The 25060-nt window shown below is 48.3% G+C and overlaps 1 protein-coding gene across 1 annotated transcript in view; it reads right to left on the minus strand.

Moving 5' to 3' along the window:
- NOTCH1 (notch receptor 1) overlaps positions 1 to 25060 on the minus strand; it is a 115774-nt gene that overhangs the window by 50453 nt on the left and 40261 nt on the right. The window contains exons 3-8 of the mRNA XM_032232766.1: positions 13151 to 13413; positions 10788 to 11126; positions 6619 to 6741; positions 5937 to 6170; positions 3881 to 4036; positions 2202 to 2387 (exon numbers count right to left, since the gene is read on the minus strand). Of these exons, the coding sequence (XP_032088657.1) occupies positions 2202 to 2387; positions 3881 to 4036; positions 5937 to 6170; positions 6619 to 6741; positions 10788 to 11126; positions 13151 to 13413 (1301 nt within the window). The remainder of the gene's footprint in view (positions 1 to 2201; positions 2388 to 3880; positions 4037 to 5936; positions 6171 to 6618; positions 6742 to 10787; positions 11127 to 13150; positions 13414 to 25060) is intronic.

The following is a 25060-nucleotide window of genomic DNA, read 5'->3' on the forward strand; positions in this document are numbered from 1 at the left end:
GGGGGGCGGGGGAGGTCCCGATTGGATTCAACAATCTCAGGGGCTGCCCCAAAGAAGAAGGAGTCAAACTATTCTCCAAAGCACCCGAGGGAAGGAAAAGAAGCAATGGGTGGAAACTAATCAAGGAGACAAGCAACTTGGAACTGAGGAGAGATTTCCTGACAGTGTGGACAATTCACCAGTGGAACAGCTTGCCACCAGAAGTTGAGGGTGCTCCATCACTGGATGTTTTTAAGAAGAGATTGGATAAATGTTTGCCTGAAATGCTATAGGGCAGCGATGGCGAAGCTTTTTCTAAAGGCATACCCACACCCAGAATTCAATGCACCCCACCCACCTGCACACGCGGGGGGAGTCGTGCACATATGCATGGGGGGGGGAGTTTTCAGCCTCCCCAGGCTGCAGAGGCTTTCCTGAAGCCTGGGGAGGGCGAAAACAGCCTCCCCCGGCCCTCCAGAAGGCCAAAATACAGCTGGTCAGCGGCCACATGCATGCGGGAGCTGATGGCTGCGTGCTGGCAAATAAGGCTCCACATGCCACCTGTGGCACCCATGCCATAGATTCTTCATCACGGCTGTAGGGTTTCCTGCCTAAGCAGGGGGTTGGACTTCTCTCCAAGATCCCTTCCAACTCTTCTATCCTATCCTATCCCCATTCACTTGGTGGCTTTATGAAACAAGCCCTGCTGTGGTTAAACTCATGTCACACCCAGGACTGCCAAGGCGAAATCTTGTGGCGTGCCCTCTCTCTTTGCCAGCCCACTGTTTTCAGCTGCTTTCCCTGGCCAGCCCAGTGCCAATCTTACGGGCACGCAGGACCTCCAATTTCTCCCAGGCTCCCCGAGTGAAGTTTAAAGTCCTCCGATCTGGGGTCAGCCTTGCCAGCTCAGCCGCTTAATGCCCAAGGCTCTTGCCAAGGAATCAATTCGGGCCTTTGTAAAGCAGGCTCTGGCAGCGGGGAGGGGGCATGGGAGGGGGGGGCAAGAATGGAGAAAGGAGGAAGAACTTGGAAAAACAGGGCAGAGCACAAGATTCTCAGCTCCCTCTCCCCCTCCACCCTCCAGCCGACTTCAGCCAGGGACGCTGCCAGTTAAAGACCTACAGAGCAGACTTGGTGCTAAAATCGGTTGGTTTGTTTTTCAAAACAAAATCCGGCTTGGCGTTTTTATGGCTGTGGTGCAAATCCAGTTTGTTGGGTTCGTTTATTCATCTGCGGCTGTGGGCGAAGTCAGCTACCGCGTTTCTTGGAATTCAACCCAGCTGCTGACTTCTGTGGTTGCAGGAAGCAGCCTGTGAAGGCATCACCTGCTTCATTTCATTGGGCTTGGCGTGGGGTACCAACGCAGCAGTTCCATTTGGTTAACACTGGTTTTTAATTCGGGGATGACTATGAGTTGCTTTGGCCCTGGTTCACCCCAGCACTGCTCCAGCCCCTACCCAGGCTTGAGTGGAGCAGTGCCGTTTCCCTTGCAAGGGGCCTGGATTGGATAGCACCTCGAAAGATACCAATAGCACCTAGACTTATATACCGCTTCACAGTGCTTTTACAGCCCTCTCTAAGCGGTTTGCAGAGTCAGCCTTTTGCCCCCAACAATCTGGGTCCTCATTTGACCCACCTTGGAAGGACAGGAGGCTGACTCAACCTTGAGCCAGTCAGGATCGAACTCATGGCAGTGAGCAGAACAAGGCTGCAATACTGCATTCCAACCATTGTGACACCACAGCCCTTCCTTCCTTCCCATTCCCATCTTCCTTCCTTCCTTTTTATTCCCATCTTCCTTTCTTCTTTCATTTTCATTCGCATCTTCCTTCCTTCCTTCCTTCCTTCCTTCCTTCCTTCCTTCCTTCCTTCCTTCTTTCCTTCCTTCCTTATAGCACTTAAACTTATATACCGCTTCACAGTGCCTTCCAGCCCTCTCTAAGCAGTTTATAGAGTCAGCGTCTTGCTGACCTGGCTCCTCATTTTTCCCACCTAGGAAGGACGAAAGGCTGAGTCACCTTGAGCCTGGTCAGATTCAAACTCCAAATTGCAAGCAGTAGCAGAAGTAGCCTGCAGTACTGCACTCTGACCACTGCACCACCGTGGAGCTGTTACAAAACCAAGCCAAGCACTAAAGGAGTTAAGGCCACCACCTCCTCCTTCAGGCCCCGAGAGCCGCCCATCCGAGGGGCCCAGAAGGCCGGGGCAGCCGGCAGAGTTACCTGGCATGCAAATGCACTGGAAGACCCCAATCTGGTCCAAGCAGGTGGCATCGTTCTGGCAGGGGTTGGAGGAGCATTCGTTGACGTCTATCTCGCAGCGGGGACCCGAGTAGCCCATCTGGCACTGGCACTGGAAGGAGCCCTCCGTGTTGAGGCATTTCCCGCCATGCTCGCAGGGGTTGGCACCTGGCAAGGAGGGAAGGAGAAGGATTAGGCACCGAAGGGGGAGGGGATGTGGGAATGGCCAAGAGGGCCACCAGGGGTCCTTCTCCGAGTCTTCCTCTTGTCCTTGCTTTGTCCCCTCCCCAATTCCAAAGCAGTCCTTCTGTCCAGCTGCTTGGCCAACCAGCATTGCGCCCAAAAAAAGCCAAGAGAATTCCCCCAGCCTCCCACCCACCCTGATCGGGACTTTCGAAAGTCAAAGACACTCATGGAAGCTACGGGGTAGTCCTCGTCTTGCGACCGCAAACTGGGCCCAAAATTTCTGTGGCCAAGTGAGAGGTTAGTTCAGCGAGTTTTGCCCCCTTTTACTTGCCACCGTTGTTAAGTGAATCACTGGCATTTACGTTTGTTACACTGTTGTTCAGTGAATCTGGCTCTCCCCCCCCGTCCTCCCCCTGTCCTTTGCATGGGAGAAGGTTGTAAAAGGAGAATCACGTGACCCCAGGATGCTACAACCATCGTAAGTGTGAGTCAGTTGTGCCAAGTGTCGGAATTCTGATCATGTGACCCTGGGGATGCTTGTTAAACTTGTTAAGTTGAGGATTACCTGCATTTGGGGGGGGGGGGGCGCACTGGCTTTGATATGGGGGCCAAACAAAAGCCCCATTTTTGGCAGCTGCGACCCTTTCCTCCTCCTCTCCCTTGTAAATAGCAACCCCACCCCCACCCCAATCCTGACCAGTCAAGGGGCAGAGGACTCCTGCTGGCATGTTGGATTTGGCTAAATCTAAATTAGATGTAAATAGATCTAAATTAGATCTAAATAGATCTAAAATAGATCTAAATTACATCTAAAATAGATCTAGATAGATATCCTTCCCCCGAAGGAGCCAATACTGACCCCCACCCAAGCTTCAATGGAGCTACATCCAAGGAATAGATGGTAATATTAGCTGTACTGCCATTAGTTAAAGTGGTATTTATCTAACTATCTTTATATAATAAAATGTTTGTAAACCTCACGAAGGACCGGATGAGCTGATGAATTTGGAGCCAAATTGACAGGGTCTGGATCCAGAGGCTCCTTCCACCACCAAGATGGGGTGGCAAATGAATTTAATCATCCTCATTCAACCGCCCCATCATCCTCCGTGGGGTGGAGTCGAGGTAACTGAATGGAGCTAGCAGGGCATTTGCTGGCCAGATGCCCTTCCGGTCGCCAATGCGGAGTTTTATTTAGCAGATATATTCTCAGAGAAATATCTGCCTCTACCTAGGATCGAACCCACAGGATTGTGAGGCGAGAGCTCCATCTCTAACTCTAACCTCCGCACTCTGGCAAATGAATTTAATAATATAAAAAAATTCGCAGGTCGGCTTTTCTGGGCCCCGAACCTCCCCGTGTCCCATTCCAAGGGACGGCCTGCCTCCTAAGGTCGGTTTTCTGTTCCAGTTCCTCCCCAGACTTTTCTTCAATCCCAGCCAGCTCCCACCCGGTGCCCCCTGTGCCCCCTTACCCAGCAAGCACTCGTCCACATCCTTGTTGCAGGCAGGCCCCATGTACCCTGAGGGGCAGTTGCAAATAGCCCTCCCTGTCACGGGGTTAGTGTCGCAGTTGGAGCCTTCATTGCAAGGGTTGCTGATGCAGGCATCCTCCAGGTGGCACAGCAAGCCTGCAAGAGGGCAGAGGGCAGACTCAGAAAGACACACACACACTCACAAGATTCTCCCCCATCCATCCCATCAACAGGCAGTCAATGGCCCTCCTGACACAATGGAGGCAACCTGCTTACTGAATTGCTAGCTTGCATGCTAGTGTTGTGGCCTGCCAGCGGCCAGCAGGGCTGGTGACCGACTCAGACAGTGAGGAGGTTGGGGAGGAACCTGGGCCAGTCCTGGAGTCTGGGGAAGACTCTGAGGAGGGCTCTGCATGGGAGGCAATTATCAGCTGCCTTCAGGGTCAGACATCAGTGGGGCAGAAGAACAGCTGGAGCCTATTTCCAGTGTGCGCATGCACAGAGCTGCCAGGGGAAGAGAACAGCTAAGGAACAAGGGCCGACTCGGGAGTAAAGACACAGGGGGACAGTGAATGGCCCCTCTCAGAGGGATTAAAAGAGGAGTGAAAGGGAAGGGGAGTTTGCAGGAGAACCATGAGTTCAATTCATTTGGGTGAAGATCTGTTCCTGACTTCTAGCCAAGGAATTGCTGCTACAGTGTGGAGTTTGGAAGATATCAGCCTGGCAGCTCTCCAAGGTCTGTAGTTGTGACATTTCTTTGACAGGGGCTTTGCTGGAGAGGAATTCCCTTTAACCTAAATAAAAGATGTTTTATCAGGACGAGGAGTCGGCTTCGTGCTCTTGGGAGGCCTAGGTCAGAAAAGCTACGTACTGAACCGTATCCTAGCCAAACTGTCTGGGCGTAATTTACTGGCAAAGCCAGGAAAAAAATACATAGCAAGATAGGGTTAACTGAGAGCCAGTTTGGTGTTGTGGTTAAGTCACCAGGCTAGAAAAACAGGAGATGGTGAGTTCTACTCCTTTCTTAGGGCACAAACCCAGCTGGGTTACCTTGGGCCAGTCGTGCTCACCCAGCCCCTAGGAAGGAAGCAATGGCAAATGACTTTCTGGAAAAGAAATCTTCTTGAGAAAACTGTAGGGAGTCCAGACAGCCTCCAAAAATAGGACAGTGGACCAACATCTGGAGACTTCTGAAAACGCAGGGACTAGTCATTCTCTTGTTTTCACTTTTTTTTTCCTTTTTGTGATCCTGTAACCCCTTTAATCAGGATGGAGTCAGGGGCAACTGAATGGAGCTGAGAGTTTACTGGCCAGATGCCCTCCCTGACACCTAGGCAGAGTTCACAGCAAATATTTTATCTTTGCATTGTGATAGAGAAACATATGTCACTGCCTAGGATGGAATGCTCAGCCTCCCAAGTCTGAGGCAAGCGTCTTCACCTCTAAGGCCACCACACTACTACCTCTTGTTGTTCCATAACCTCTGCACATATATTGGGACTACAACTCTGTCAGTGTGTATGAGAGTTCATGACTTGGCAGAGACATGGTAACAAGGTCAGCCAATGAATAGACGTGGCAACTGAGTCAGCCAATGAGGGCTGTTTAGAAACTGAAACAGTATTTGCTAAGTGAGCAACAAGGAGACTGCAAGGAGCCTGGGCGTGGCTTATCTTCGGTACTAAAGCTCTGAGTCTGTGCTGAGCTCAAAAACTAGTCTGCTGCTCTGAACTGCAACTGTTCTCTCCTCTGCTTGTGTTTTCCTTGTATTTGCTACCACATTGGAAAAATCTGTTTGGTTATTGTACATTTACTTCATGTGTTATATTATATATAAAGAGAAGTTAGAGAATCCTGCTGAATCAGTTACCTGTGTGTGCTTTCTGGATGTGATGGCTGCAACAAACTCTTGACAAACTCCCAGAATTCCTAGCGGGTTCCTGTAATCTTAGCACCTACAGACGGAAGCAGCACCCCCTCCTCTTTGTGTCAGGCCCCCGTCGTACCCCAGTTCCTGCAACCCTTCTTCCTCTGCCCCCCCCCCCACGATACGCACCTGTGCGACCATGTGGGCACTCGCAGTAGAAAGAGGCCACCCGGTCATGGCAAGTGGCCCCTGGAGAGCAGGCGGCACTGGCACAGTCATCGATGTTCTCGCTGCAGTCCTCCCCCGTCCAACCATTCACACAGACACAGTTGTAGGCCCCTTGGGTGTTGTAGCAGGTGCCACCATTCTGACAAGCGTTGGGAATCAACTGGCATTCGTCCACGTCTTCGGCACAGTACTGGCCTAGAGGAGAAAGGAGGGGGTTGACCCAAGTTCTTCACAGGGGGAGGGGGCGAGACCCCCTAAGTGGTCCAGATGAAAATCTGTATGGCCCTCCCAGGAGAAGGGCAGGAAGGGCTAGACGCGTAGTCCTCCACTTACAACAGATTGTTTGCGCTGTGGGAAACCGTTTCCCACAGTTACGACTTAATCTCAACTTTCCAGAACAGTCCCTACCGAATCGCCTGAGCATTTTCTTGTAATATCCCAGGACCAGAAAATGATGGATGGGGAAGGGATGAATGAATCAGAAGGAGAACTGATTCTCTCCTAATTTTAGAAACAACAAAATATGTTTTCAACCAGCGGTGTCAAACTTGATTTCATTGAGGCCTGCATCAGGGTTGTGTTTGACTTTCCTCCCTTTGGGGGCTCTCAGATTCCGCCCCCCCCCCAATTGGTGTGTCCTCACCTGTCCATTCGGGTGGGCACTGGCAGTTGTAGGTGTTCACCCCATCCACACAGGTGCCTCCATTCCTGCAGTTGTGCCCAGGACAATCGTCCAGATTCTCTTCGCAGTTCTGGCCTGTGAAACCTGCCGGTGGAGAAGGAGCAAAAAGGTCAGGTGAGACCCATTCTCAGCCCCCCCCCCCCCCCGGGAGAAGAAAGGAAAACCCCAGGGTCACAAACCCAGTTTTTTTTGCAGAGGAACCAAGGTTTAATTTCCAGCCTCCCCAGGAAGGGTAGTAAAAGGTTATTCTTTAGGAGCTGCTGCCAGTCAAGGCAAAGAACGTAGAAATAAATGGGGAAACTTGAATCAATAAAAAACACTGAATTGCATCTTTTTATTTAGTGGGGTTTTCTTATGGAAGAGACCTGCCACTATGTTCAGAATCAGAATAGAGCTGGAAGGGACCTTGGAGGTCTTCTAGTCCAGCCCCCTGCTCAAGCAGGAGATCCTATACCATCTCAGACAAATGACTGTCCAGTCTCCTTAAAAACCTCCTGTGATGAAGCACCCACAATGTCTGAAGACAACTTATTCCACTGATTAATTGTCCTCACTGTTAGGTGTCTCCTTAATTCCAGGTTGCTTCTCTTCTTGTTTAATTTCCATCCATTGTTTCTTGTCCAGCCTTCTGATGCTTTGGAAAATAAGTTGGCCCCCCTCTTCCTGCAACTGTCATCTCAGTTGCTCGTCTCTGCACTTTTTCCAAAGTCTCAACGTCTTTTGTTTATAATGTGGTGACCAAAACTGGATGCAGTATTGCAGGTGTGGCCTCACTAAGGGCTTTATAAAGCGGCACTAATACTTCATGTGATCTTCTATATTATTCTGCCTTTTGTCTTCCTGATTTCCCAGTCTAGCCTGCAGCTTTGGGATTTCCTTTCTATTTCTTTGTCATTCCAAGTTACCACTTTTCTTCATTAAATAGTAATTCTATTTTTTTTGGCTCCTTTTTCCTTCAAGAATTTCAAGCAAGGCAAGGAAAACCATAGTGCAAAATTAAAACTGCAAGATTTGGCAAGATTATTAACATGTAAATGCCTGGGAATTACACAACATCCAGAAGGGGGACCCACAACTCAGTCCTTAAGCGAAACAGAGGAACTGCTGCTGTGCTTTACTTTTCACTCCCTGTTGTTACTGAGAATGGGTGCTGAAACAGGCAGTCGTTAAACGAGGACAACGTCGATTTCAGCACCACCTGACTCTGGATTTCCTAGTGGTCCTCTGTCCTCTTACTAACTCAGTGCTAATTTAGCTGGACAAATGCATGTTTCGCTCCTGCTGTTTTGGGCTAGTTAATAGTCAGGGATGGAGCAGTTTTGCTTCCTGTGCTCCTGTCCAAGAAAAATGTTTTTTTCTAGGATTCACTGGTATGCAAACTAGCCGAAACTGGGCAAAAACTGGCCCATGAGCTTCACAGCCCTCCTGCCATCAAGAAACGCCTCCCCCAGGGAAGAGGGGAGATAATAGAAAAGAAAATACTAGTATATAGGTATATATTCAAAAGTAAGATACAAAGGAGGGGGGGACATAATCAGGATAGATTTGAGAAGGAAAGGGAACAAGAAATGATACCCAGCTATTTTTGGGTTTCCGGAAATACCACCCCAAGAAAATAAAAATTAAGAGCTGGAAGAGACGCCTACAACAATAGAAACGGAAAGGAAGAGAGAAGAGGAGATGAGAGGAAGAAGAGGGAAGGAAGATAGAGGTAAGGAGAGGAAGATGGAAGGGAGAGAGAGAGAGAGAGAGAGAGAGAGAAGGAGAGAGGGCAGGAAGGGGAAGAGGAAGAAAGGAGTAGGGGAGAGGTAAGGGAAGAAAGAAGGGAAAGGAGGAAGTAGAGAAGGGAGGGAGAAAAGAAAGTGGTGTCAAAACAGGCGAGGGATGGTAAATAAAGCAACCCAAATGGTATATTATAACATTGTAAATGGAATGATAAATGTATAAGAGTGAGGATTGTAAAAAAGAATAACAACTATGCGAATGTATACCTATAATTGTACGTAAGAGAATAAAAAACTTTTCTGGGGAAAAAAAGACCCCCCCCCCCACACACACATTCCCTGCCCTGCAGAAAACAGCCTGCATCTGGCCCAGCATCCTCTCCCCAAAGACAGGAAGTCCCGAAAGGAAAAATCCAACATAGGAGAGATAACGCATCAACCAGGAATAGCGAGGTAAATAATCCAGCCTCCTTCGGACTGGGGCCTTCTGAGATGTTTGCCATTGTAGATCCCGAAGTTTCCAGCCGGTATTGAGTTGAGAATCGAACCGCTGCACGGCCAGCTGTTTTAAGGTCAGACATTCTCCCAATCTTGGCTTTGGACTTCAGCTCCCAGAATTCCCTAGCCAGCATGTGGACTGCGGAATCCTGGGAGTTGAAGTCCACAGCTTTTAAATTTCCCAGGTTGAAAAAAAACGCTAGTTTAGGTACTTATGAAAGGGAAAACTGACACCCCCCCCCCACTTCAGGGGTCTCCAACCTTGGCAACTTTAAGCCAACTTTAAGTCTGACTTCAACTCCCAGAATTCCCCAGCCAGCTTTGTTCATTCATTATTATGTTGTCGTGGTTGTCATAATTCCCCAGTTGCGCTAATCACCGTCATGGCTAATGTTGGCTGATTTACTTCTCTTATATATTTGATCCATCATCATCGTCATGTCCCCGGCAAGGGAAAAAGTTTCTCTGCACCAGAACGTGGAGGTGGGTCTGGGGTGGTCCAGCCATTGCCCCCCACCCCTTCCCGAGCCAGATGCCAGGAACACAGCCATGGCTATTTTCATTTCCTTATATGGTTCTTCCATAGATCGCTTGCTAAGGGTTGTTTAAATATCTCAGCATCCTGCAGAAAACCGATGGCAGAGGAGCCAGGAATGCAAATGGGGGCATTGTAGGAAAAAAGGGGAGGGGTGTGAAACAGTGAAGTGAAGTAATCCGGGCTGGGTCAGGCTGCTAGGCGAGGGCAAGGGGCACTCAAAATAAAAGAAGTTGGCAGAAAACTTGTGAGGTTGCCAAATCTCTCCCACAAGAGCATTGGAATCATGCCAGACAAGTTGTTGGCTATTTCCAACCATGCGCTTTACATGTGGCTTCCACAGATGCCCTCCTTATCGCTCCCGAGTCTGGCAGGAGCTTCATCCCTGGAAGCTTTCAAGAAGAGACTGGACTGCCAGAAATGGTGTAGGGACTCCTGCTTGGGTGGGGGGTTGGACTAGATGACCTACAAGGTCCCTTCCAACTCTGTTATTCTGTTATTATTCTGTTATTCAGAAGTTGTGGGAGCTTCGTCACTGGAGGCTTTCAAGAGGAGACTGGATGGCTGCCCTCTGTCAGAAATGGTGTAGGGCCGTGATGGTGAACCTGTGGCACACATGGCACAGAGGCATGCGCAGCCATATTTGCTGACATGCCAGCAGTCAGCGCTGGTGTTCATGCGCACACTGGCGAGCTGATTTTCGGCCTCTTGGAGGCCGTTTTCACCCTCCCCAGGCTTCAGCAAAGCCTCCGGAGGCTGGGGAGGCTGAAAAGCAGGCCCAACGGCTGGCCCCGCCCCTCCCCCTCCTAGTCACTTCTTGCCTGAGAAGGCAGGGGAACGAACTTCTGGTTGGCCCATTGGGTCTGTTTTTTGCCCTCCCCAGCTTCTGGAGTCTTTCCTGAAGCCTGGGGAGGGTGAAAAACGTCCCCAACGGGCCAACCGGAAGTTCAGAAAAGATCCGTTTCTGGCTTCCGGAGGAGGCCGTTTTTGCCCTCTGCAGACTTCAGTAAAGTCTCTGGAGCCTGGAGAGGGGTCGTGCACACATGGGGGGGAGGGGAGGGTCACGCATGCATACGCAGGTGGGTTGGGAGGACTGAATTGATGTGGGCACGCGTGCGCGCACAATTTTGGCATGCCATAAGAAAAAGGTTTGCCATCACTGCTGTAGGGTCTCCTGCTTGGGCAGGAGGGTTGGACTAGATGACCTACAAGGTCCCTTCTGTTGGTCTGTAAGTTAAGGTGTGTGTGTGTGTGTGTGTGTGTGTGTGTGTGAGAGAGAGAGAGAGAGAGAGAGAGAGAGAGAGAGGGAGAGAGAGAGGGAGAGAGAGAGAGAGAGAGATTGAGAGAGAGAGCGCCAAGGCACAACAGCCTACCTGCAAGGCAGGTGCACTCGTAGGCCACGTCTCCGGTCTGCTGGCAGGTGCCCCCATTTTGGCAAGGGGAGGGGTTGCAGGGGACGTAGAGGTGTTCGCAATTGGGCCCGGTGAAGGCCGGCCGGCAGTGGCACTGGTAGGAGCCAATCTCGTTGATGCAGGTGCCGCCATTCTTGCAGATGGGGAGTGTCCGGCTGCACTCGTTCAAGTCTTCCTTGCAAGTCGCCCCGTGGAAGCCCTGGGGACACCTGCACACGTAGCTGGACTCAAAGGGCACGCACTGCCCGCCGTTGGCACAGGGGTTGGAGGCACAGGGGTCGGCCTGCTGGCACGTCTTGCCTGCAGACCAAAGAGAGAGGCACTTTGCTTCAGCCAAAAATTCAGGAATGGTGAAGGACCCACATATAGGACCTGAAAACCTTTCATTTTTCAGTCCTAATCTTTTAAATGTTTTTATAAAGTGTTGCAAATACCTGTGTTCCATTTTCATCGGCTTTTTCAAAAATACACATTTCTTTTGCTGCCTGGTTCTATTTCTTCTACTTTACAATTTTTTTAAAAAGTTTTTTTATTTTATTTTTTTACAAACATATCAATGCGTGAACAGTGTGGCACCTGGATATCATACATTCTAATGCAAATAAAACTAATAGCATTAGTGATAGTTATTACATTCAACCAACATATATTTCTAATAATAATACATATTTATATAAAGTTGCAGTCTTTATTCAATTATTCCATGTTTTCGCTTATTGTTGCTCTGATTTAATTATATAAAAGTGTATACACTTTTCTCTTATTTCTGTCTCTTATTCTAACTTTTAATCATGTCATCCTTTGTTACAAAACATTTTCTTTCTATCCTATCTAACTTCTAATCATGTCACCTACCTACAAAAAAAGAAAAAAAGATGAAGAGTGTGAAGTAGAGAGGTAAGGGAAGAAGAGAGGGATAGGAGAGAGGGGGCGGGGGAAGAGGAGGAGAGAAAGGAGGAGTGGAAAGGGGAGACAGGAGAAGGAGAGAGGAAGGGGAGGTAGAGAAGAGAAGGACAATAGAGGGAAGAAAGGAGAGAGGAAGGGGAGATAGAGAAGAGAAGAAAGAAAGGAGATAGGGAGGGGGAGGAGTGAGGGAGAAGAAAGTGATGGATAAGCTACAAATATGCTGTATTGAGAGCGGAAGAACCAATAATTGTTTTTGGGAGTTGATGGTAAGATGAATTAATGCAAACATTTAATAATACAATACGATGTTGGTTATGTAATGTGGTAACATGTGGTTATATGTTATGAAAATGAAAAAATAAAAAACTATACAAAAAAAAAAAGAAAAAAGAAAGGAGAGAGAGAGGAAAATCAAAGCAAAGCAAAACAACACCAAAAATGTGAAATCATCTATCCATCATCTCTTGCCCACTTCAATACTTTAATTGCTACTTTAGAATTTTTTTGTATATGTAAACTATAGGGACACCTTGATCCAAGAATTAAATGTTTTAAACCAGGATAGTGTCTGTCCTTGTGCTGGAAACGTGGTCTAGGGAGCCTCCATCCTTCTCTTCCATGGTGGGCAGAACCAGCTAAGTCAGCATTTCTCAAACTTGGGCAACTTTGAAGATGTGGGCACTTCAATTCCCAGAATCCTCCAGTCACCCTTGCTAGATGGAGAGTTCTGGGAACTGAATGCACACATCTTAAAAATTGCCAAGTTTAAGAAACACTGATCAAGAGTACAAAAGATGGAGAGAAACCTCTGAAAAATGGAAAAGAAATGGCGTAGGCACCCCCTGGTTCCAGCTGTCACGAGGAAGACCGGAAAAAAAATGAAACCTCTTTCTTACATTATTGAAGTCCAGCAATCCCAACAAGGACAGATCAAAACACACAAGGCTGGGCTCGGTTCTGCAGCTGAGAAGTGCAGAACTTGGCAAGGAGTCTCAGAGAGTCACGAGCCAATGAAGCGAACTAATGGTCTCCTGCAAACTCCACTCCCCTTTCGCTCCTCTTTTATTCCCTCTGGGAGGGGCCATTCACCATCCACCTGTGGCCTTACTTCCAAGTCAACCCTTGTTCCTTATCTGTTCCCTTCTCCTGGCATGCACACACTGGGAACAGGCTCCAGCTGTTCTTCTGCCCCACTGATCTCTGACTCCGAAGGCAGCTGATAATTGACATATGGCCCTGGCCCCCTCTCTGCCTCCGACACAGAGCCCTCATCGGAGCCTTTCCCAGACTCCAGGACTGGCCCAGGTTCCTCCCCAACCTCCTCACTGTCCGAATCTGCTGCCAGTTCCGATAGCAGCCCACAACACTGGGCATCTCAAAGGGGCCCTTGGGCATGTGTGCTAGTTGCTCTCTCTCACCTGACCAGCCTGGAGGGCAGCGGCATTTGTACTCGGTCAAGGTGACGAGGTCACAGCTCCCTCCGTTGCGACAGGGGCTGCTCAGGCAGGCGTTCTCTTCAATGGTCAGGCACAGTTTGTCAATGTAGCCCAGGCGGCAGGAACAGGTGAAGTCGGGCGTGCTGCCCTCAACCTTGGGGTGACAGGTGCCGCCGTTGTTACAGGGGGAGCTGAGGCACAAATTCGGGAACTGGCACCGCTGGCCAGTGAAGTCCTTGGAGCATCTACGAAAAGAAGGAGGGGGAAGAAGAGGATGAGCGAGAGAACTGCAGGAGCAAGTAATGGCTGTCTGGCCGTCCTTTAAGCAGCTTTGCAATGGGACGCAAACCTTCTCCCCTCCTGCTGCTGGCGGGCAGAGGATCGGACGGGCAGGGAGATCACGAAAGGGCAGGATTCGAACGAAGGGCAGGATTCGAACGAAGGGCAGCCTCAACCACGCGGCTACAGATACAGTATCTAAGGCTCATTTTGCAGCCCTTATGTGATTTTATTTCCTTTCAATGTGACTCTTAGGAAAGAAATTCTTGAAAAGAATAAAAAGAACGCAAATTTTGAAAAAAGTAAAATAATGTGGGAAAAGTACAAAAAAAGAATAAGAAAAAAGTGATACTGTAAAGAAGCAATTTTCAACCAACTGCAGTTACGTTTATATTTTGCCATCTCTAAGGTTGTAACATAATTTAATTCTTTCCATAATCTACCGTTTCTAATCATCAAACCCACAAAATCACAAGTTTGGGTTTTTTTTCCTTAACAAAAAGTCCATAAAGAGTTTCCAGGCACAAATACATGCAGTTATTGTCCTTTCCTTAAACAGAGAGGTCGATTGTATCATCTCTGCTAATCCATTGCATCTTCACCAACCGTTCCTCCATGGTGGGAATTTCAGAATCTTTCTATTTTTGTATGTATAAAAATCTCACAGCAGATACCATAAAGAAAAGCCACTTTCCAGAACTCTTTTCTAATTGTCACACAGGAAAAGTTCTCGTTTTAATTGAATATCCATCTTTAAAGTACTTTGGGTCACGGCATGTATTAAAAACCAGAATTTTCTGGCATAGAACAACTAGAAACAAGAACAGTTTTTTCCCAAATGCCATCCTTCTGCTAAACAAATAATTCCCTCACCACTGTCAAACTATTTACTAAGTCTGCATTGCTATTACTATTAATCTTCTCATCGTTCCTATCACCCATCTCCTCCTACTTGTGACTGTAACTTTGTTGCTTGCATTTTACATTATTTTCTAGTATGATTTGATTGCTTATTTGTACCCTATGGCTATCTTTAAGTGTTGTACCTAATGATTCGTGGCAAATGTATCTTGTATTTTTATGTACCCTGAGAGCATTTGCACCAAAGACAAATTCCTTGTGTGTTCAATCACACTTGGCCAACAAATAATTCTATTCTATTCTCCATTCCATCTTTTATTCTATTCTATTCCTATTCTATTCCTATTCTATTCCTATTCTATTCCTATTCTATTCCTATTCTATTCCTATTCTATTCCTATTCTATTCCTATTCTTTCTATTCCTAGTCTATTCTAGTCTATTCTAGTCCATCTTTTTTCCTATTCTATTCTAATCCATCTTTTATCCTATTCTATTCCTATTCTATTATTTCTATTTCTATTCTTATTCCATTACATATCTCTATTCTAGTCTATTCTCCATTCCATCTTCTACTCTATTTCTATTCTTTCCCTTTCCCCTTTCCCCTTCCCTTTTCCTATTCTATTCTATAGGATGGTAGAGGACAGGAAGGCCCAGAGGAACGTTGTCCATGCGGTCGAGATGGGTCGGAAATGACTTCGCAACTAACAACAACAACAACAAATTCTATTTTTGGAAATCCACTAGGCATGATAAACCGACTTATTATTTTCCACATTCCCAACTTAAAAGTACCTGTCCACATTCTAGATCATTTTTCTATGAGAGTTTTTAAAGAATATTTTTTTAAAATCTGTGGGAACACTGGAAGCATTCACTGGTTCTCTGAAATCCCCACCTATCAAAAAGCCCACTCAAAAAAGGCTTTTTCTGGCTCTGTTAGATTTTCAAAACTTCTTTTTTTGGGGGGGGGGGAGGAGGTTACAACCAATTCCAACTTCAGTATTTCCTCAACTTTGGCCTCTTTAAGATAGGTGGGCATGAGCTCCCTGGGAACTGAAGTCTACTTATCTTAAACTGGTTGTGAAATGCGATTTAAATTCTGAGATTCTGGGGAAGACTCGCGTCAGCCACTTAGATGGGAAACGGTTTGCAAATTTTGGCTTTTTTAAAAAAGGTTTTTTTTATTTTTATTCTTATACATACATTCACAAATATACATTCTTGTAGATACTATCCATATTATGTGTTGTCTTTTAACATTTATAACAATTCAATTCTTCCCCTACAAATTTAATAGTATAATCAGGATTTCTTTCCTGCCATCTTGTTTTAAAACCACCCTCTTCCCTTACCCTTCCTTCTTCTTTACTTTATTCTTTCCTCCTCTCCTTTTTCTTTTCTTCTTCCCTTTCCTCTCCCACATTCCTCCCCTCTCTCCTACTCTTGCTACCTCTCCCTTTCTTCTTCTCCTTTACCCTTTCTTCTTTCCCTCTCCTTTCCTCTCTTCTCCTCCTCTCTCTCTTCCCTCCTTCTGTTGTTGTATTCACACATTCTCCTCTTCAGTCTGGTTTATCTTCAGGATGGCATTCCAGCAAACGGTTTGCAAAGTTTGATCAGGTGACCTTGGGATGGGAGGTCACTTTTTTCATCCTTTCCAATGGTCACTAATCAAAGCGTTGTTACCTGCAGTTTTCATCATGATACTAGGAGAATTAAGCTAGGTTTAATTCCCATTCGCCTCTACATTTCAAAAGCAAATGGCTCTTTTTGTGTGTGTGCTGAGGGGTCTAAAGCCCATTTGAGTCCCCTACAAGCTTAATTCTCTGCACAAGAGTTTCATCTTTTCCTGAAAACCCAGCAGTTTCATCAAAAGGCCCATCAGCCGGAGCCTTATGGCAGTAGGGGTGGGGGGTTTCTGTTTTCCTTCCTTTACTTTTTGAGAAAGAGAGCCTTGCAACAGTCATCCACTGGTCATTGGCCATCTGTGGAGCATCGCCAAAAGGAACTGGAGCCAAATGGCTCATCAAAGCAGCCCTCTCCATTTGGCCCTTCCGAAAAGAGATGGACATCTCTGGGGGGGATGGGAACAGGACTAAGCTGAGCTCCATGATGGCTGGACACAGGGGCCCTGGGTGCTCCCTGGGCTTGGTGGTTTTCTTGCAGAGGTTTCATTACCTAGCCAGGTAACATCATCAGAAGGAGGGGGAGGTGGGAGGAGGGGGAGGAGGAGGACAACTGTGAGGTCCCTGGTGCTCCCTGGGCTTGGTGGTTTTCTTGCAGAGGTTTCATTATCCAGCTAGACAATATCCTCAGTGCCACAGAGAGGACCTGCTGGGGGTCTCTGCCATGGTATGAAGGGACCCCAAACTCCTCTGTCTTGATGCTGGCAACCGTGACTTCCTTGCCAGCTACTTCATTCTCTCTGCAATTCCCTCCATCATTTGCTTGGGAAGCCTCCAAGAGAGAGGGAGGGGAAGGGAGGAGGGGAAGAGAAGAGAGGGGAGGGGAGAGAGGGAGGAAGGAAGGAGGAGAGCACAGGAGGAGGAGAGGAGGGGAAGGGAAGGGAAGAGAGGAGAGAGGAAGGAAGGAAGGAAAGAGAACACAGGAGGAGAAGAGAGGAGGGGAGAGAACAGAACTTAGAAGGGACGAGATTTAGAAGAGAACAGAATAGAGGGAGAGGGAATGGAAGACAAGAGGAGAAGAGAATATAGGGAGAGGTAGAGAGGAGAGGAGAGAGGAAAGGAGAAGAGAGGAGAGGGGAAGAGAAGAGAAGAGAAGCACTAGTGTTTTGGCGCCAGCTCTCTCTCTCTCTCCTCTGGATTTTTCCTTTTCTTTTTGGTCCAAGGGGGAGGAATAAAAGGGGAAACAAGCTGAGTTTTCAAAAGGGAAAGTTGTGAAGACCACTAGCCCACTTTGTCAGCCGGGGACCTGGATTGTGTGGCCTGACCTTCTCCTGGCTTGAGCAGATGCCACATTTATGCTTCGCGCCCATTTTCCAGAGGCCAAACCACGCAAACTGTGGTTGTGTAGGAGGGACCACAACTCACTGCACCCCAAGGGGTGCCTGCTTCTCAATCACAGCCCCTGTGCTCTTGGGGCACCCAGCAGCCTGCAAAGGCTCCAGCCTGAGCTGAGGGTTGGACTAGAAAACCTCCAAAGTCCCTTCCAACTTTGTAAGAGCTTATTGGTGGATTTCTGATGGAGCTGCTCCTAATTTGCGATTTGTACCATTTCTACCAAAGAAGCCCCACTTTTTCTTCTTCTTCTTCCAGGCCTCTTTTACCGTCCTGCTGAAACCCTCCCGGGAGGGATTGCCAAATGGGAGGGGGGGGCTGGGCCCAGAAGTTTCAAGATCTCCCAGGAAGAGGGCATTTTGTGTGCCAGAGAACTCAGTACTGGCAGAAAGCAAATACTAAATGGAAACTGGCAAGGGGGGAGGGGATGAGGGGGCAAAGCTGTAGTTGGCAGACTGGCACATACACCAAGTTTCACATTTGTCCTTAAATGGGGGGGGGGAGGAGGGAGGAAGGAAAAGAGTGAGTGAGTGAGTGAGTGAGTGAGTGAGTGAGTAAGGAAGGAAGGAAGGAAAAGTGAGTGAGGAAAGAAGGAAGGAAGGAAGGAAGGAAAAGTGAGTGAGGAAAGAAGGAAGGAAGGAAGGAAGGAAAAGTGGGAGGGAGGAAAATGAGTGAGGAAGGAAAAGTGGGAGGGAGGAAGGAAGGAAGGAAAATGAGTGAGGAAGGAAGGAAGGAAGGAAGGAAGGAAGGAAGGAAGGAAGGAAAATTGGGAGGGAGGGAGGAAGGAAAATGAGTGAGGAAGGAAGGAAGGAAAAGTGGGAGGGAGGGTGGGAGGAAGGAAGGAAGAAAAATGAGTGAGGAAAGAAGGAAGGAAGGAAGGAAAATTGGGAGGGAGGGAGGAAGGAAGGAAAATGAGTGAGGAAGGAAGGAAGGAAGGAAAGAAGGAAGGAAAATTGGGAGGGAGGGAGGAAGGAAGGAAAATGAGTGAGGAAGGAAGGAAGGAAGGAAAAGTGGGAGGGAGAAAGGAAGGAAAATGAGTGAGGAAGGAAGGAGAAGTGGGTGAGAGGGAGGGAGGAAGGAAGGAAGGAAGATGAGTGAGGGAGGAAGGAAGGAAGGAAAAATGTGAGGGAGGGAGGAAGGAAGGAAATGAGTGAGGAAGGAAGGAAGGAAAGAAGGAAGGAAGGAAAAGGGGGAGGGAGGGAGGAAGGAAGGAAAATGAGTGAGGAAGGAAGGAAGGAAGGAAAAGTGGGAGGGAGAAAGGAAGGAAAATGAGTGAGGAAGGAAGGAGAAGTGGGTGAGAGAGAGGGAGGAAGGAAGGAAGATGAGTGAGGGAGGAAGGAAGGAAGGAAGGAAAAATGTGAGGGAGGGAGGAAGGAAGGAAATGAGTGAGGAAGGAAGGAAAAGTGGGAGGGAGGGAGGAAGGAAGGAAAATGAGTGAGGAAGGAAGGAAGGAAGGAAAGAAGGAAGGAAGGAAAATTGGGAGGGAGGGAGGAAGGAAAATGAGTGAGGAAGGAAGGAAAAGTGGGAGGGAGGGAGGGAGGAAGGAAGGAAGGAAAATTGGGAGGGAGGGAGGAAGGAAGGAAAATGAGTGAGGAAGGAAGGAAGGAAAGAAGGAAGGAAGGAAAATTGGGAGGGAGGGAGGAAGGAAGGAAAATGAGTGAGGGAGGAAGGAAGGAAGGAAAAATGTGAGGGAGGGAGGAAGGAAGGAAATGAGTGAGGAAGGAAGGAAGGAAAAGTGGGAGGGAGGGAGGAAGGAAGGAAAATGAGTGAGGAAGGAAGGAAGGAAGGAAAAGTGGGAGGGAGAAAGGAAGGAAAATGAGTGAGGAAGGAAGGAAGGAAGGAAGGAAGGAAGGAAGGAAGGAAAATTGGGAGGGAGGGAGGAAGGAAGGAAAATGAGTGAGGAAGGAAGGAAGGAAGGAAAAGTGGGAGGGAGAAAGGAAGGAAAATGAGTGAGGAAGGAAGGAGAAGTGGGTGAGAGGGAGGGAGGAAGGAAGGAAGGAAAATGAGTGAGGAAAGAAGGAAGGAAAATTGGGAGGGAGGAAGGAAAATGAGTGAGGAAGGAAGGAAAAGTGGGAGGGAGGGAGGGAGGAAGGAAGGAAGGAAAATGAGTGAGGAAAGAAGGAAGGAAGGAAGGAAAATTGGGAGGAAGGAAGGAAAATGAGTGAGGAAGGAAGGAAGGAAAGAAGGAAGGAAGGAAAATTGGGAGGGAGGGAGGAAGGAAGGAAAATGAGTGAGGGAGGAAGGAAGGAAGGAAAAATGTGAGGGAGGGAGGAAGGAAGGAAATGAGTGAGGAAGGAAGGAAGGAAAAGTGGGAGGGAGGGAGGAAGGAAGGAAAATGAGTGAGGAAGGAAGGAAGGAAAAGTGGGAGGGAGAAAGGAAGGAAAATGAGTGAGGAAGGAAGGAAGGAAGGAAGGAAAATTGGGAGGGAGGGAGGAAGGAAGGAAAATGAGTGAGGAAGGAAGGAAGGAAAAGTGGGAGGGAGAAAGGAAGGAAAATGAGTGAGGAAGGAAGGAGAAGTGGGTGAGAGGGAGGGAGGAAGGAAAATGAGTGAGGAAAGAAGGAAGGAAAATTGGGAGGGAGGGAGGAAGGAAGGAAAATGAGTGAGGAAGGAAGGAAGGAAGGAAAAGTGGGAGGGAGAAAGGAAGGAAAATGAGTGAGGAAGGAAGGAGAAGTTGGTGAGAGGGAGGGAGGAAGGAAGGAAGATGAGTGAGGGAGGAAGGAAGGAAGGAAAAATGTGAGGAAGGGAGGAAGGAAGGAAATGAGTGAGGAAGGAAGGAAGGAAAAGTGGGAGGGAGGGAGCAAGGAAGGAAAATGAGTGAGGAAGGAAGGAAGGAAAGAAGGAAGGAAGGAAAAGTGGGAGGGAGGAAGGAAGGAAAATGAGTGAGGAAGGAAGGAGAAGTGGGTGAGAGGGAGGGAGGAAGGAAGGAAGGAAGATGAGTGAGGGAGGAAGGAAGGAAGGAAAAATGTGAGGAAGGGAGGAAGGAAGGAAAATGAGTGAGGAAGGAAGGAAGGAAAGAAAAGTGGGAGGGAGGGAGGAAGGAAGGAAAATGAGTGAGGAAGGAAGGAGAAGTGGGTGAGAGGGAGGGAGGAAGGAAGGAAGGAAGGAAGATGAGTGAGGGAGGAAGGAAGGAAGGAAAAATGTGAGGAAGGGAGGAAGGAAGGAAATGAGTGAGGAAGGAAGGAAGGAAAAGTGGGAGGGAGAAAGGAAGGAAAATGAGTGAGGAAGGAAGGAGAAGTGGGTGAGAGGGAGGGAGGAAGGAAGGAAGGAAGATGAGTGAGGGAGGAAGGAAGGAAGGAAAAATGTGAGGAAGGAAGGAAATGAGTGAGGAAGGAAGGAAGGAAAAGTGGGAGGGAGGGAGGAAGGAAGGAAAATGAGTGAGGAAGGAAGGAAGGAAGGAAAGAAGGAAGGAAGGAAAAGTGGGAGGGAGGGAGGAAGGAAGGAAAATGAGTGAGGAAGGAAGGAAGGAAGGAAAAAAGGAAGGAAGGAAAATTGGGAGGGAGGGAGAAAGGAAGGAAAATGAGTGAGGAAGGAAGGAGAAGTGGGTGAGATTGAGGGTGGAAGGAAGGAAGGAAGATGAGTGAGGGAGGAAGGAAAAATGTGAGGGAGGGAGGGAGGAAGGAAGGAAAATGAGTGAGGAAGGAAGGAAGGAAAAGTGGGAGGGAGGGAGGAAGGAAAATGAATGGGGGAGGAAGGAAGGAAAAGTGGGAGGGAGGGAGCAAGGAAGGAAAATGAGTGAGGAAGGAAGGAAGGAAAGAAGGAAGGAAGGAAAAGTGGGAGGGAGGAAGGAAGGAAAATGAGTGAGGAAGGAAGGAGAAGTGGGTGAGAGGGAGGGAGGAAGGAAGGAAGGAAGATGAGTGAGGGAGGAAGGAAGGAAGGAAAAATGTGAGGAAGGGAGGAAGGAAGGAAAATGAGTGAGGAAGGAAGGAAGGAAAGAAAAGTGGGAGGGAGGGAGGAAGGAAGGAAAATGAGTGAGGAAGGAAGGAGAAGTGGGTGAGAGGGAGGGAGGAAGGAAGGAAGGAAGATGAGTGAGGGAGGAAGGAAGGAAGGAAAAATGTGAGGAAGGGAGGAAGGAAGGAAATGAGTGAGGAAGGAAGGAAGGAAGGAAAAGTGGGAGGGAGAAAGGAAGGAAAATGAGTGAGGAAGGAAGGAGAAGTGGGTGAGAGGGAGGGAGGAAGGAAGGAAGATGAGTGAGGGAGGAAGGAAGGAAGGAAAAATGTGAGGAAGGAAGGAAATGAGTGAGGAAGGAAGGAAGGAAAAGTGGGAGGGAGGGAGGAAGGAAGGAAAATGAGTGAGGAAGGAAGGAAGGAAGGAAAGAAGGAAGGAAGGAAAAGTGGGAGGGAGGGAGGAAGGAAGGAAAATGAGTGAGGAAGGAAGGAAGGAAGGAAGATGAGTGAGGGAGGAAGGAAAAATGTGAGGGAGGGAGAAAGGAAGGAAAATGAGTGAGGAAGGAAGGAGAAGTGGGTGAGATTGAGGGTGGAAGGAAGGAAGGAAGATGAGTGAGGGAGGAAGGAAAAATGTGAGGGAGGGAGGAAGGAAGGAAAATGAGTGAGGAAGGAAGGAAGGAAGGAAAAAAGGAAGGAAGGAAAATTGGGAGGGAGGGAGAAAGGAAGGAAAATGAGTGAGGAAGGAAGGAGAAGTGGGTGAGATTGAGGGTGGAAGGAAGGAAGGAAGATGAGTGAGGGAGGAAGGAAAAATGTGAGGGAGGGAGGAAGGAAGGAAAATGAGTGAGGAAGGAAGGAAGGAAAAGTGGGAGGGAGGGAGGAAGGAAAATGAATGGGGGAGGAAGGAAGGAAAAGTGGGAGGGAGGGAGGAAGGAAGGAAAATGAGTGAGGAAAGAAGGAAAAGTGGGAGGGAGGGAGGGAGGAAGGAAGGAAAAGTGAGAAGGAGGAAGGAAGGAAAATGAGTGAGGAAGGAAGGAAGGAAGGAAAATGAGGGAGGAAGGAAGGAAGGAAAAGTGGGAGAGAGGAAGGAAGGAAGGAAGGAAGGAAGGAAACCCTCTTTTTCTAGTATCCACTTTCAATCCTCTTGTTGAATCCTCTTGTTGGGGACGCTTTGAGTTAATGAGATGGGCAGAATCCAGGCCAAATGAAAGAAAAGCGGGCACAGTAGCAGCACCCACAGCATCTGCTGGGAGCAGGTGTGCATTTTAATGAGGGGGCAGCAGCTGCTACCACACTCCCCCCGCCCACAGCATGGCCTTAGGCAGGCCAACGCTCAACAGGCACCGGGGGGGGGGGGGCGTTATGCTGCTGGGGAATTCAGCCGGGTGCTATGCAACAGGGTGCATTGAAACTGCCCCCCCCCAAAAAAGGCAGGCCCAGAGCCAGAGTGGAGACCCCATGGTCAGAGAAGAGGCTGCCGTTTGCAATGTCCTCCCTCCCTCCATGTGTGCTGCAGCCGCCTGGCTGGTTCTGAGAGACTGAGCCAAACATCCTCTGGGCCTTGCAAAGGAAGAGATTTTCAGAAGAACGAGGGAGAGAGGGAGGAAGAGAAAGAGTGGGGGGAAGAGAGAGAGAAAGGGAGATGGGGGGAGGGAAAGAGAGAAGGGCAGAGAGGGAGCGAGAGGGAGCGAGAGGGAGGAAGGGAGGGACAGAGAAAGAGGAGAGGGAGAGAGAGAAAGAGGGAAAGAGAGAGAGAGAAGAGAGGGGGAAGAGAAAGAGGGAGAGTGAAAGGGACTGAAAAGGAGAGAGAGGGAAAGACAGGAGGAGGGAAAGAGAGAGGGAGAGGGAAAGAAAATGGGGAGAGGGAGAGAGATGGAGGAAGGGAGAGAAAAAGAGGGGCAGAGAGGGAAGAAGGAAGGGAAAGAGAGAGGAGAAAGTGAGAGAGGAGAGGGAGAAAGAGGGAATGAGAGAGAAAGAAGAGGGAGGGAAAGAGGGAGAGAGGAAAAAGAGGAGGGAAAAGAGAGGGGCAGAGAGGGAGGAAGGAAGGGAAAGAGAGAAAGAGAGAGGCTGCGAGAGACCGAGAAGGCCTGCTGAAAAATACCCTTCCTTCCTCCGGCCCCAAATGCAGAATCTCAGCCTCTCCTGGACGTCTGGATGAGCAAAGCCAAGCTTCTCACCCCCTAAAAGGAGGGCTGGAAGTTGCCCATCTGTGGACAAGGGATACTGTGCCCATTTCCATAAGCTGAAAAAGAAAGCTGAGAAAGGCTTGATGTTCCATTCTGGAGACAGCCTGGAAGAGGAGAAGACGGTGGAATGGCTCTCTTGTCCTCCTGGGGACTTGAGGTTCCTTTTCGTTGCTGGTCCAGATTTAAGAATCCACCCAGCCTCCCAACTCCCAAACCACAGCATGCCCAGGATCTATTTGGGCATGGCCATCCCGTCATTAGGGGTTGAATTAGGGGTGACATGATAGCAGACCCAGCCTTGCAGTTTGCCTACCGAGCAAAGAGATCGGCAGATGAGGCTGTTATTATGGCACTCAACTACATCCGACAACATCCTGAATCTCCAAAGAACTACGCAAGGGTCCTTTTCTGTAGACTTTAGTTCATCATTCAATACCATCATACCAGACATTCTTACTCATTAAACTGACTCAGCTAGCTGTGTTTGAATACCTCACATCCTGGACATAAACGGTTTCAACTTCTCCCCTTGGTACACCAATAGCTCTTAGACTTATATATCGCTTTACAGGGCTTACAGCCCTCTCGAAGAGTCAGCCTCTTGCCCCCAATAATTTGGGTCCCCATTTTACCCACCTCGGAAGGACAGAAGGCTGAGTCAACCTGGAGCCTGGTGAGATTCGAACTGTCAAATTGCAGGCAGCTGGCAGTCAGCAGAAGGAGACTGCAGTGCTGCACTCTAACCACTGCACCACTGAGCACCGTATGCTGCTATAGGGCATTGAATGCCAAAACAATTAGACACAGAGATAGTTTTTTCTCCCCATGCCTTCATTCTGCCGAACATCGAATTCCCACAGCACTTACGTCTAAAGACGCAGCTTAAAACTAAACGCTCGGCCTATTGACTTTAGCCAAGTTAAACAGGCCGGGTGATCTCCATCATTTGCTGTGACCAGAGACAGCCCCCAAAAGAAAGGCATTGTAATCCTTAGTGGCATAAATAAATAGAGGGATAGAATCAAGATCGGTGAAGTGTTACTACCGCTTTATAAAGCTCTAGTAAGGCCCCACCTGGAATCCCACATCCAGTTTTGGTCACCACATATTATATATATGTAAGCTGTTGAGATTCTGGAAAGAGTGGAAAAAAGAACCACTGGAGGCTAAAAACATAGGAAGAATGGTTGCAGGGACTGGGTGTGTCTTTCATGAAAAGAAGGGACTAGGGATGACATCATAGCAGGGTTCCAATATTTGAGGGGCTGCTACAAAGAAGAAAGGGTCAATTTATTTTCCAGAAAGTGGGACAAAAAACAACAGATGGAAACTAATGGTGGAGAGCAGCAACTTGGAATTAAGGAGAAACCTCCTAACAGAGAGAAGCAATCGACCAGAGGCATAGGATTGCCTTCAGAAGCTGTGGGTGCTCCGTCACTGGGGGCTTTTAAGAGGAGATTGGGCATTTGTGCAGAATTGGTATAGTCTTTTTTTTTTTTGAGCAGGGAGTTGGATTAGATGACCTCCAAGGTCCTTTCCGATTCTATTATTCTGTTCTGTTCTAAGACTGGGCTGACTCCAGGACGGCAGAAGGAGAGAAGAACTTTCATAGATGGAGCTAAAAGACTAGCAAATGGAGCAGGCCTCCCTCTGTGGCCTTTCCTT

Source organism: Thamnophis elegans, chromosome 16 (assembly GCF_009769535.1).
Source record: "Thamnophis elegans isolate rThaEle1 chromosome 16, rThaEle1.pri, whole genome shotgun sequence".
Taxonomy (NCBI): Eukaryota; Metazoa; Chordata; class Lepidosauria; order Squamata; family Colubridae; genus Thamnophis; species Thamnophis elegans.